The sequence below is a fragment of the Notothenia rossii genome (genome assembly GCF_949606895.1).
Source record: "Notothenia rossii genome assembly, chromosome: 2".
Taxonomy (NCBI): domain Eukaryota; kingdom Metazoa; phylum Chordata; class Actinopteri; order Perciformes; family Nototheniidae; genus Notothenia; species Notothenia rossii.
Genome location: NC_136904.1, coordinates 72,382,864 through 72,396,803, shown reverse-complemented (window position 1 = coordinate 72,396,803; position 13,940 = coordinate 72,382,864). Strand labels below are relative to the sequence as shown.

At 41.7% G+C, this 13,940-nt stretch overlaps 1 protein-coding gene across 3 annotated transcripts; it reads right to left on the bottom strand.

Moving 5' to 3' along the window:
- Positions 1–5,558: 5,558 nt before the first annotated feature.
- Positions 5,559–13,122, bottom strand: LOC307030124 (uncharacterized protein). 3 transcript variants are annotated; one of them, XR_013805549.1, is made up of 4 exons: positions 12,475–13,122; positions 9,402–9,644; positions 8,952–9,047; positions 5,559–5,945 (listed from the first exon to the last, which is right to left on the bottom strand). XR_013805549.1 is itself a non-coding variant. In XM_079666361.1 (3 exons), the coding sequence occupies exons 1-3, from the start codon at positions 12,730–12,732 to the stop codon at positions 5,928–5,930; spliced, it is 519 nt and encodes a 172-aa protein (XP_079522487.1). In that variant the 5' UTR covers positions 12,733–13,122; the 3' UTR covers positions 5,559–5,927. The 3 variants fall into 3 exon arrangements, 2 of the variants coding, with proteins under 2 accessions (XP_079522487.1, XP_079522488.1); XM_079666361.1 differs by lacking the exon at positions 8,952–9,047; XM_079666362.1 differs by lacking the exon at positions 5,559–5,945 and having other exon boundaries at positions 8,703–9,047.
- Positions 13,123–13,940: the final 818 nt, after the last annotated feature.

Below are 13,940 nucleotides of genomic sequence, written 5' to 3'. Positions count from 1 at the left end.
ACTCAGGTGAACTACTCACAAACCTTACCAAATTTTTTTTAGCTATACAAACCACTTATAACCCCAGGAAAGTAGTTCATATCCCGGACGAGCCCCCATGTATGTTACGTCCCCACTAGGGATGAGAAAATGCAACACACACCAGTTGGAATTGGTATAATTATCATGGGTTTATTTTCAAAATAGCAAGTAACAAAATGGAAGGCACGCAGCCTGAAAAAACAAAAGGGCCAAAAGGGCGCCGACTTAACTAATGAACAGCAAAAGGAGGACTCTAAAAAAGGAGTCTAATCGCATACAGGAGAAAAAATACTCACACTAAATAAAGAACTGAACAAAACCTCACTTTAAAAAGTGGTACAACTAACAAAGGAAGGCTGTAAGAAAACACAACTGAAGGAGGGAAACTAAGCACACCACGCTAAACACATATATCCACACTCAACACTAAGCACATCTCTCAACACTCGTCACTAAGCACATAAGTTGTCACTCGACACTAAACACATATATCGTCACTCGACACCAGTGTTGGGCAAGTTACTTCCAAAATGTAATATATTACATATTACTTATTACTCTCTTTTGAAAGTAATAAGTTACATTACAATATTACTGTCTCTGAAATGTAATGAGTTACGCTACTTTAGTTACTTTTTAGTTACTTTCACCAAAATAACCGCAAAAGAATAGCTAGGTATTTTAAATGCTAAAATGTAGTTTAGTGCAGCTCATTATGCTTCCAGTGAAGGGCAATGTGGTATAGCATAACAACTGTGTAGGCCCTTAAGGCTACTAACAACTTGTATTACAGGGCTTAGTTGAATACTCGATTCTGATTGTAAATTCTTAACATGTGACACGCTGTCAAGGACTATAATGAAGGTTAACATATTGTAAATCAAGGCAAATATTATTTAAACCATGCTCATGGTTTGAAATGGCAAACATTGAAAGGCAAAAGTATTATTAAAACCATGTAGCCTACTACATCATCACCTTGGTCCCATCATATACGCTGGGAAGAGAATATTTACTGTGCTTGGAAACTGGTATCACATCATCATGTGAGGTTGACTTTGTGACCTGGAGAACATTTCAGCTGCAACATCAGCTCGTTGATAATAAGCTTGGGATATGAGATATGTTTGTAGCCATTCGTGGTGAAGGCATCTGTGCTATTGTATGCATTATTTTTGACCCAACATTTCTCCAGGCATGTCAGAATATGGTACTATTTTCACATGAATATTCTATTGTCTATTTTTATACCACAAGCTGCAAAATGACCACCTTACCCCACTGTACAGGCGGGTAGTTGTTTAGATATACCTGGCACCTGCGGGCCGCAGAGGGGCGGCGTAGTTTCGGGCGACGAAGACTGCTGCTCCGGAGCCGGCGAGTCAGGCGGGAGTAAGCTAGTGTCCACAACGGAGGGTAACGTGATGTCCGCATCTGACCTGTTGCTACTGTCTGCAGTAGATGCAGTGTTGCTGGCGTTTAGTGATGGTTGCTTAAACCATTTTCGTATAAATGATTATCCACAGATCAGATGTGTGTCACTGCTGTGGAAGCACTTTGGAAATGATGCACGCGCAGCGGAGCAGGTCACGCGCACCTGACACAATTTGTTGTTAGTATTTTTCGCTACGTTCTCTTTTTTGAATGGTTGCATAACGTTCAACTTCCCCGAAGATCTCGACGCGAAGCCTGAAGGGTAAACACCAGGTTTACTAATCTACCCGCACAATTTGTCCGGTGTCGGAATGTCTCGCTATGTTAGTACATTCTTAAAAAAAAAAACACCATTTAATTTCGGGTTAAAATGTGTTGTAACTGCGTTACTGAGCATTGTAACGGGTAATATATTACCCACATTTCATTAGTAATGCGTTACATTACTTCGTTACAGCAAAAAGTAATATATTACTGTAACTCCGTTACTTTTGTAACGCGTTACACCCAACACTGCTCGACACTAAGCACATACATCGTCACTCGACACTAAGCACATATGTTGGCACTCGTCACTAAACACATATGTCACACCAAACACAGTCTGTAGTGTCCATGACACAAGAGCAAAAGGTGTAAGGCTCTGATCGCAGCAGAGCCTCCTGAGTGATAATTGTCCCCAGGCTTTGTAGTCCTCTCCAGCAGGTGTGCGCTGCGCTTGCACAGGGATTGGAGAACGTCGGGCCCGGCGTGCTCCAATCAGTGTCCTCGGAAGTGGACCAGGAGATGAAAGCCAATGACGTTGGGGCAACCACACAGCTCATTTACATAATAACACACACAGCTGCAAACAATCCCAGACAGGTTAACGAGCAGGCAGAAACAGCAGCCGTAACACAGTATCTTGGTAACATAACACTGGGTAAGTAATTACTGAATGAATAGATTTCTAGGCACTTCATAGGTTTTGGTGTCTTAGAATTGTACTTTTTGTGTGTTGGTCAGTTGCTGAAGCTAAATAGCATTTAAAGTGTCAATGCAGGGGAGTAGTTTGTCAGAGCGAACTCCCAGAGCTGCGATCCGGATGTTCATTTTGTTGGTCCTTCGAACAAAACAGGAGTCATGAATATGCAGCACGAGGAGTGGAAGGAGGGAAGCAGCCGCTGCAGGCCTCATAAAAAGCAGCATTAAGCTTCCCTAATTAAACTGAGCTCTCCCCTTCCGAACAGCGAGCATGACTTTGGGGACTTAATAGAGCCTCCTCGGGTCCTTTCGCAGCTTGAATTGGTCTCCTGCCCCAGCTCTACTGCTGGAACACTGCAGGCTGCTACAATCAATAAAGAGCAACTTCATGAATAGAGAATATCTCCTCCATTATAAAATATTTTGAACCGGCTGGCCATGGTAAAATGGCTTGATTTAAATGCATTGAATGCTGAATGACATCACAGTTTACAGCTGGTAAAGATAATCTATAATTCCCTGTAATGGCCTGAAGAAAAGAGCAGGCATGCACTGATTAAATGAATTACACAAACATCCCAGTGCATAAAATAAGCCCCATTATTCAACTGTGGCAAAGTAAAACATTTTCATAGTGTGGCATATCGCATTAATGTTTACTGTGTTTCCCAAGATGCTGCTTTGTTTTCCATTCACCTTGTGCTCTGCTGTGCGATGGAGAATTCAACCCAAATTATGGATAAGATGCCGGCTATGAAAAACAAAACTCTCAGCAACAAACTCGCATTTCAGTCTCTGGTGATTTTTCGGATACATATTTTGACAGCTGTGTAAAAGGTACTCCCTCATTGGAATTAATATGTGGATCGTTATGAACGTTGGAGGTAAGGCGAAAGTGCAAAGGTTCACACAGTGAGGATAAGAATATGTTATACCATTAGACAATGCTTCATAATTAATGACTCCTGTAAGAATTAGGGTGGGTTAAGGGCTTTACTCAGTAAGGACAATTGGTGACAATTGTTTAATAAAATATTGTAAAGACTTGTGTCAGCTTCATAATAATGATGGATTTTGAGTTTCCTTTTAGCGAAATGGTAGCTCTGTCTGCTCCACTGTCAACAACTGCACCGAGGTAAAGCCTAGGAATCCGGTATTTAAAAAACACTGTTACACAAAAATGTTTAAAACAGTGAATCAAGCAAAGATAGTGTGGGATCCTTGGTGCAAGCCGAAGGGACTATTCAGTGGACATTTACATTTCCGCAGCATTTGCAATAAACATGAATCGCTAGAACATCTCCTCCTTGAGTGCAATATTGACTGTTTGGGAATATCTGAATCTTGGCTAAAACAGTCGTCACTAGGGATGGGTATCGTTAGGATTTTATCGATACCGATACCGGATACTGCTTATCGGTATCGGTATTTTTCGATACTCTTATCGATACTTTTCAATAATTTGGTGCTCAAAATTATAGACATGAAGACAAGATGTAAAGATTAAACAGTCATTTTATTGTAATTTTCTTTGCAGAAATAACTGTATAACTTATACATTAGCTTCTAAGAATCAGACAAAAATAAATAAAATAACTTAAAGGGGCCTGGCTCGCCCTATCATGCTTTTTGGGGTTTTCCCTCAGACAGAGTATGAAAAGAGGAATTTTTTGGGCCCACCCACATGCACGTCTGGCCCACCCACAGCCAATAAGCGTGTCATAGCGATTTTAACTTTCCTGACAAGCCCAGAAGGAAGTGCCACAAACTGCAGTTCATCTCGTGGCCAACAGGAGATGGATGCAGAAAGGAGCAATTTCCATAGACTCCCATGTTAAAATGCCCAACTTTACAGCAGAAATACTGTAAACATGTTTCTAGCCTGGATCCAATAAAACGTATTCTGGATATAGTCAGATTCCACCTTCATGACAATGGAATAGGGAGTGCATTTTTTTACCGTGAGTAAATTAGTAAGTAAAGTAAGTTTTGCCGTGAGTGAATGAAAGTCTTATTTCTTCTTGATGTCTGCAGTGAAGCGTGCACATTTGCTGAATATGAAAACACTCTCGGTGTGTGCCCACTGTGCGACTGTGAAGGATAAACAACCTGTGGCCGCCAAGCCAGTCGTGTGGATGTCAGTTTTACACACATTCTGAGGCCGCCGTGCCTATGTTTTTGTTTTCACTGTTAGTTTAGGCTTATGCTTATGTTTAATTAGTGCATTAAAAAATAAATAAAGTCATTAATGAAGTTTCAGCTCATACCCCACGCTTAATAAATATCCCCCTGGCCCACCTATATTTCTCCAGGCCCACCCACACAATAATTCCTGGCTACGCCACTGGCTCACATTAATACACTGTCAGTGTTAAAGGTGGGGTAGGTAAGTTTGAGAAACCGGCTCGAGATACACTTTTTGTTATGTTCCATGGAATGCTCTTAACATCCCGATAGCAATGAATATCTTAAGTGCTTTGACAAAAAATCCATTAAAAAATGTCATCTGCGGCAAAAGCACGACCAATCATTTTAGCCGGCCCGGCTAAAATAACTGGATGGCCTACCTGCCTGTCAGCAGAGCTCTAGAGAGATAAGAGTTACGACACTCTTTGATGTCGCCGCCAGCCGGTCAGGTGGTTTATGTATGGTAGTTCCAAACGCACTTCCATGGCAATGCTTCTCAAAAACAGCACGAACATGGTCAAAATAGTCATAGATTAAACCAACGCTGTTATTTTTTAAAGATTGCTTTCATATTTACATGATGTGGTTACACTTTGTATGGATTGGCACTATTTCCAAGTTTCGTTATTTAACGATATTTCGAGGGGAAAGTGTGGTAGCACAAGCAGGCTATGTTGATGTCACTGCCAGGGCAGTCACGTCCGTAGCATAGTTGCGATGCGCTGTCATGTTCTTCTATGGGACAGACAGACAGCAGCGATTGCGTTATTGAATGGTAAATATATATATAAAAAAACACACACATCCAAGTACTTTTTCAGCTGTAATTGCATTATTGCATACTTTTTATTGACAGTTTTGCATTTGGAGAGGCAGGGTGACAACGGAAAGCTTGGTAGCCTATTACTTAGATACGTTTAACTTTTTTGGAGGGAAACGCTTGTGTTCATGTTAGCATGGGTAGCAACAAAAACAGGTTTGTCAACAATACAAATAAAAATGACGAGGCCACTTTGCCAGGGGGAGGTGATCCAGCGACGAGACAATAAAAAAAAAGAGAAACTGAAAAAAGCAATTCATATCAGGTTCTGTTGTGGCACTACAGGATATAAAACCTTCCAAGCCATGACCTCTGCCTAAGAAAATGCACGGGGGGGGGGTGCATTTTACAAATATTTACAAACAACTATTTACAAAAAAGCAACTATTTATAAAAAAGCAACACTATTTACAAAAAAGCAATACAGAACTCTAGGGCATCCAGGAGCCTAACCATTTTGAAAAAGAAAAAAAAAGGTTCCTTTGTGAAAGGGACATCCTCTTCATCTGTTTCCTGGGCCCTAAAAAGCAGAGCAAGAATAGGAACAGTGGTGAATAAGGGAGGAGAATACAGTTGGGAGCAGACTGAACAGGGGACATAGCAATATTCATGTTAAAATGTTTGCACAACAAATATTAGGGCACTTTCGTTTATATTGCATTTTAATAGATCAGTTATCATGGTTGGATGTGCAGCATTTGGATGCTCTAATCGATCCGAGAAGGGGTTCCGGCAACACATCCTCACTCCCAGGTCGGCCTATGTTGACGTTATGTCAAGTGTCGGCTTTTTCCAACGCAAGGGGACGGCCCTTAGCGTACATTTAAAAATTTCCGGGATGTCCATAGGCTTCTATATGGCTCCCTAAACGTATGTTGTAGACGACTTGAGATCGCGAGCGAATGCTACCCGCAGATCCATTCTAACAGCGTTTATCAACCTTTTTCTTACTCAATATCAAGCTACACTTATTGTTTTTACTTCTTTATTTTTAATTGAATAATGTAGGACTTTTGTTGCCGTCAGTTATGGGGAGAGTAGGGACAACGCAATCATTTACAAACTCTTCAACTACAACCCTAATTATATTTAAAAACATTTTAGAAGGCCTCACGAAATACTTTAATGTAAATTAAAATTTAAATGTGAAGGGATGCATGTAATGTGGTGATTACATTATTCACCCACAGATCTATGGGTTGGGGTATTGTTCCGCACGGACATTTTAGTTAACCGGACTTCCTGTTTATGTGAAATACGAAAACATTTTTTTTAAATAAAATGATACTTTATTCCAAGTTTGCTTGATTTTCTCTTTGGAGGTCATCACATAACGGTATGTAATACACGATTCGGCTGCATTAAATATTACATATCTGCCGCAGTTCGCTATTTATAGAGCCCTGATGAGAAGACTTCTAGACAGACATGAACAACTGCCGCCGAAACTGAATATGTGACGTGGATCATAAATATATCAGCAATTAAACAAAATCTTCCATTTCTCTTCACAATATAAGTGTCCTCGCAGTATCAATACTAATTCGGCTGACTTTTATATTTGATCCAATCAGTATATTGGTATATTTACACCATAACGGTGCAGAGCTGATAGAAAGGGACACCTGGTGGTTAAAGCACGTTATTGAAATGTATTATTTTTATTATTAGATATTAATAGGGGACACAGACAGACAAACTAATAAGGCTTTATTTAAACATTAAAGAATACTTTAGGTTAAGGTCTTATTTTGAATAAGAAAAAAGCTTTGGGGGTATAAATATTAAGCCTGACAAAGTACTAATATATTGCTTTCCTGCAATGTTAACCACTGTATGTTTAAGCACTTATTTTAACTGATATTATACATATGTATTATACTCTTATAAGATGTATAGATAGTATAAGAAATGTGCAGAATACGACAGTTTAATGGTGGAGGTATACACACATATTGATAGATGTCTTGTAATGCACTGTTGAAGAACCTGCGACCCAAGTTTTTCATCTCCGGCCTTTTCAGGTATTGAACAATCAATAAATAAAGAACACAGAATTGTTAAATAAAACACAACATTTGTGTGATTATACTAAATGATTTACAAATAAACACTACTGCATATTTACAACTGTTACACATGCTGATGTAACGCAAATGTTTCCAACTTGGGATCAATAAAGTATATCTTATCTTAAGATGATCGATGGCTACTGCCAGATTTGCCTCTGAATCTTGACAAGTGCATGTTTCGGGCTTATCAATTAACAACAGGAGGGGTCATAAGACCAGCTGTTAAATAAAGCTCTTATGACCTTAGCTGTCATGTGGGTATATATATTAATGCTGCCCATTATGGGCACAAGCAATTTTCACCCATGTATTAATTATATGTTTTAAATGTGAGTGTTCCTATCCCCTAAACCTCCAGGGATGTACACAGTTTAATACTGGCAACTTCTTATTATGGGAAATAGGAAAACGTCTTTTAAAACTACAATTCCCAGTAGAGACGTGCCATAGAGCATGTTGCAAAACACACATAATAGCCAGAATGTGTAGTTCTGGGGACGGGGAGGGGGCGACGGGGTGGACCCGTTCAAATCCAGTTTTGGACAGTCTGCTGTGGTTCCATCCCATTTCAAAGTGTTGTTCGACGCTCGGCGTAACCCTCGGCACACACTCAAACATCCAATCACAGAGCTTGAGGACTATCACGGGGTTTGTTAAGCGAAGCGGAGAGAATACTTACTTCCGGGTGTAAAATTCTCTAAAGCAACAGGCTACTATGAGCTGCTCCGACCCCCGGTCCTGACGGACTCCCACTTGTGTTTATTAATCAAACAAATAAATAAACACAAGGATAATTATGTGTTATTGTTGAGTAAATAAAAGTGTGTGGTTTAGAAAAGAATACAAAATTAGAAGGAAAAACGCAGAAACAATACAGATTTCAGTATTCTGAGCCCCTAATCTCCCCATAACTGACAGCAACAAAAGTCCTACATTATTCAATTAAAATAAAGAAGTAAAAACAATAAGTGTGGCTTGATATTGAGTTAGAAAAAGGTTGATAAACGCTGTGAGAATGGATCTGCGGGTAGTATTCGCTCGCAATCTCTAGTCGTCTACAACATACTTTTAGGGAGCTATATAGAAGCCTATGGACATCCCGGAAAGTTGAAAATGTACGCTAAGGGCCGCCCCCTTGCGTTGGATAAAGCCGACACAGGGGACTTGACATAACGTCAACATAGGCCGACCTGGGAGTGAGGATGTGTTGGTTCCGGATGTATGGCTTCCCTAAGGACGTAGAGCGAAGGAAGAGACAGATGGCAATGGTCAACAGACAAAACCTGTGTCTGACAGAGGACAACAACAGCAGAAAACTCTGTCATGTAAGTAATGTTCACAGAGGTGACATGACTTGTTAACATTTTAAAGGGCATCATATTTCCAAGTGTAGATAATTATGACTCTTCAATGACATTTGAAGTGTGCAGTGGAAACTCATCAAACCTACCTACCTACAGGTACACTTTGAAGACGACCAATATATTGGCAACAAATCAGAAATTTGAGGTTGAGGCCAGATGCTGTTCCAACAGTATTTATACATCGGCCTAAACCGAAAAGGAGGAAATCCACGTCAAGGAGTATAACTCCAGCTGTTAATGTCAGGAATGATGACCACACCTATTATGGCACATCAAACATTGGTATGATATATGAAGCTAACAATGTTTCCCATGTTATATAATTCAAGGATAGACTACACTCCTAATGCAACCTTCAGATTATATATCTTCAAAACTACCAGGGTTCAGGGATTCTCTGACGATTCATATACCACATGTAGATAATCTACAGATTTCTTCATACTTTAACATTGCCAATAGACAAACTTAGATGAATGTCACTATAGGAGTGTAGTGTACCCTTAATTGACAATAGGTGCACATGTAAAGGCAGCATACACATATAACGTCGTCGTCTTGGTTTTTGGAGACGTGGACCACTGGTTTGACCTCATGTCGTCGCGCAACACTGTTACTGCCCGAAGTCATTTCAAGATGGAGGAGTATGATAAGGCCATCAGCTTCCTCCGGGACTCCATCCATCTGTTTCGGGGCCTGAAGATCGGTCCCAAGGGTAGCTGGAAACCAGTCCAGACAGGACTGGTGATGGTCACAACAACAATCCTGGAGGTCCAGCATGACCTGTTGAGACAAGGGCACAAATTTGTTCTCACAAGCCGCTTCACTCAAGAGTGCCTGGAAGAAGGCAAAGAAGACCCAACAGAACTCTGCACCGAAGGTCATAACATCTAGGCCAGTGGTTCCCAACCTTTTTTTTACAAAGGCACCCCTGAAAATATTTCTCGACCCCAAGGCACCCCAACTTTTTGTAGATTTAAAAACCCATTCAGAGCTTAAACTAAAAACAATAAATACACCATAAATTGGTTTTCAAATGTGTATTTAATTACATTTTATAGAACAAATAATGTATTCACACATAATAACAAGAACAAGACTAAAAATGTCTACACCATTTCTATGATGAATTCAATATTATAAACAGGCCTACTAAGTAGGCTCTTTTGTTTTGGCTGAAAATAGTAGGCCTACCTGTGTAAAAACACGAATACATATCAATACAGTTATTATTTTACATTTTGATTTCAAAAGAGGCAGGCCTATGATCACTTAGATTAAATAATAACTTAATAGAATTGGAGGGATGAAACAATGGCCTCTGACCTGACTGTGGTCATGTGACTCATCAACCACATCCCAAATATGAAACATTCTGCATTTCGCTATCCAGATAATGCTGATTGAAAAAATCATAAATCATACATTTATAACAAAGGCACACAAATTAACATCCAAACATAAACATTTCTCAGACCGTTACACGGTGCGAGTGCGACACTTGTGCCTGCTTTTGTGAGCAGAGTCTCTTGATGCGTGGGGGGATAGTGGACAGCGCAACGCGGAGGTCCTGCTCCACTGACAGCCGGGTGCGGGTTTTGTTTTTGACATATGCGAGTGAGGAAAATGCCAGCTCGCACAAGTAGGAGGTTGGAAACTGTAAAAGCACCTTGATGGTAATCTCTGAGAGGGATGGATACTCGTGTCCCACAAGCAGTCAAAATATATCCAGACGTAGTTCCCCGTGCTTCAGTTTCAGGGAGCGGTCCATAGATAGCTCTGCGAGTTCATCCTGAGCTCTGCTGTTTAAACTTGTGGCTGATATTAATGACAGAGGATTAAACGGATCTCGGAGCCAATCGAAGTCTTCATTCATAGGAGGGAAATATGACTCAAACCTCTCCTCCAGCACTCTCAGGTGAGCAGCTACAACTTGTAGAAAAAATGTTGTCTTGTGCGCTGGGTCACTGAATGTCAGGGGAAACGTCAATGTTTTTCTTGGCGACTTTATTTTTCCACAGACTTAACTTGAATCGGAAACCATTGAGTTTGTCTGTGGCTGTCAGGATATTCTCATTCTTCCCTTGCATTCTGATTTTGAGGTCATTGAGGTGGCTAAAAATATCTGTCAGATATGCAAGCTTAACCCACCACGATTCGTCATCCATGTGTTCTTTGTAGGGTAAGTCGTGCTCATTTGCAAATGCAACAAGTTCGTCGCGGAGCTCGTAGACACGGGACAGCACCTTGCCCCGTGACAGCCAGCAGACCTCCGTGTGCAGTAAAAGGCCATGGTGCTCAGCCCCCATCTCATTGCACAATGTGCTGAACACCCGCGACTTCGGCGGACGGGACTTGATGTAGTTCACTATTTTCACAGCTTGTTCTAATACTGCAGTGAGGTCTGGTGGCATAGCTTTGGCGACAAGGGCTTCTCGGTGTAACATGCAGTGGGTTATCTGTACATCGGGATTTACCTGTCTCACTTTATTTACAAAGCCTTTCACCCTCCCCGTCATTGAAGCAGCCCCGTCGGTGCAAATGCTGTGGCACATCCCCCAGTTTAGACCCTATTCTGTCAGGTAATCAGCTGTGGTCTTGTACATTTCATCTCCGGTTGCATGTGTGTGTAACTCTTTGCAAAAAAATAAGTTCTCCTCAATGGATTTTCCGTCAAAATATCTCAAGTTGGCAATGAGTTGACAGTGGCCACTGATGTCTGTTGAATCATCAACTTGCAGAGCGAATTTGCCACTTCTCTGTATGTTTTCAGTGAGGACAGTTTCTATGTCTACTGACATGTCATCGATGCGACGTTTGATTGTATTGTTGGATAATGGAATTGTATCAATTTCTTTAGTAGCATCTGGCCCTATCATTACCCTGACAATTTCCTTACATGCCGGTAGAATGGGGTTTTCCGCGATAGTGTGGGCCTTTTTTGCCTTGGCGATTAACTCAGCAACCAAATAGCTGGCCTCTTGTGCTTTGTCACACGTAGAGACGAAAGCATATGTTGACTCTGCTTCTCATTTTGTGATTTCAGTCTCTGGAAATACTCAATGTCCTTGGAATTATAAGAAGGATGTTTTGTGCTAAAGTGTCTTGCTAGTTTACTTGGCACCATTCCTTCGTTGGATAATTTTTCTCTGCAGATTAGGCATTCTGGCGTTGGGCAGTCAGCATCCCCATCCCCAGCTTTCGCTGTACTTTCTGCTTTTAGACTTCTTTTGCACTGCTGTTCCATCATGTTCTGTCATCCCTGCCTGTGTTGTTGAGGGCTGGGGTGCTTCTTTATTTATTGTCACTAAGTAACGATCCATCTTGTAATTATTTGGCACGAGGATAAAAAGCTGCTCTGCACACCGTAAACAATGACGGCTGACGTAAATCATGAGAATTTAAGCAGTTTAATATTTCTAAATCTGAGCAATATATGTTTTATTAGCTTATGAACTCCATTGTACATGTAATAAAATAAAGTGTATATGAAGTGAAGTTTATTAAGTGAGAAGAAAAATTGGAACATAAAAATACGTTTTTTTGCGGCACACTTGGACAGTGCTCACACCGGTTGGGAACCACTGATCTAGGCCACTGCCAAACACCTTACTCGTTGCCATCGATGGACTTTGCATCTCCATTCCCGGTCCACCGTCAGCAGCCTCCAGCCTCCTCTTCTTTCAGCAGTCATCACCTGCAGCCGTTGCCAGCACCAGCCTCCTTCAGCAGCAGCACCCTCCTCCAGCAGCACCCTCCTCCAGCAGCAGCACCCTCCAGCAGCAGCACCCTCCTCCAGCAGCAGCACCCTCCTGCAGCAGCAGCAGCAGCCTCCGCCAGGAGCAGCAGCAGCAACAGCCATGGCTGACATATGAGGCTGAATACAAAAAAGTGCTTATTATTTTTTTTTAAGTGTTTATTTTGTTAAAAATAAACATTGTGGATGCATGACCATGTTTTAGGCTCATCCTTCATTCACTGCTGTTGAGTAGCCTGTTCAGTAGGCTATTATTTTTTTAAGACTGAATAATACCTTTGAAGAACAATCATTAAACTAGTGTGTGTCACGATTCTCATGTTATGTCACGTTTATGGTTTTGTAGGTTTGGGTGTTTTTGCTGTTTTCCATGTCATGTTTCCCTTTGGGTTATTGTCTTGTCATTAGTTTCCCTGGTGTGTCTAATTGTCTGATTATGTTCACCTGGGCCCCTGTGTTTTCTCCTCCCTCCTCACCTGTGTCTTGTTGTGTGATTGAGTCTTGTGTGTATTTAAGTTCTAGGTTGTGTGTCTGTCTTGGTCGGTTCGTCTTGTTCCAGGACTAGTTCTGCGGTGAGTGTTCTGTTTTGTCATTGTATAGATATATCATAGCCTTGAAATAAAGGAATTTTCAGTTTATATCTGCATTTGGATCCTGCTTGTTTCACAAACCGTGACAGTACGAACCGACCTGAAATATGGGCCCAGCAGATCCTTTCGAGCAGGAGATATTGGAGTTAACCGTTGCTTTGGCTGTCTGCTCTAGTCGATGGTTGGGAGCATCCAGGGGTCAGCAGCGAGAGGCTGTTCGGCCTGAGGCACACCAGAGGGCAATGGAGAAACCAGGTTTAGTTAAATTCTTACCTGGCTGGATTTTGGACTTCCTCTCAGTGTGTGATTCCCAGCCTGCTAGCCCCAGGCATGCTAGCTCCATGTCTCCCAATTCCCAACCTGGTACCATACGCCTTGGTGGGTTCCGTCTGAAGTCAACCCGTGCTTCTGCCCCAGTTCCTGCTCCTGTCCAGGAGTTATATTCTGGAACTCGTCTGGCTTATGGAGGTCCACGGAGTATTCAGGCGGCTGCTAAGAGGAGGAGTCGCAAGGCCAAGCTAGCAGCTCAAGCCCCAAGAGCCATGGTTCCGGCTCCAGAACCGGACCTTACAGCCATGTTTCCGGGTCCAGTGCCGGCCCATACAGCCATGTTTCCGGCTCCAGAACCGGACCTTACAGCCATGTTTCCGGGTCCAGAACCGGACCTTACAGCCATGTTCCCGGCATCAGTGCCGGCTCCAGTAACCATGGTCCCGACTCCGGCTCCTCGTC

Bases quoted from the DNA above. Each gene is read 5' to 3' on its own strand.
- LOC307030124 (XM_079666361.1), bottom strand. From the start codon at position 12,732: ATGTCAGCCATGGCTGTTGCTGCTGCTGCTCCTGGCGGAGGCTGCTGC. The intron at 9,645-12,474 runs GTAAGGTGTTTG...TTGTCTCAACAG, and splicing joins AAGTCCATCGATGGCAACGA to GTCATGCTGGACCTCCAGGA.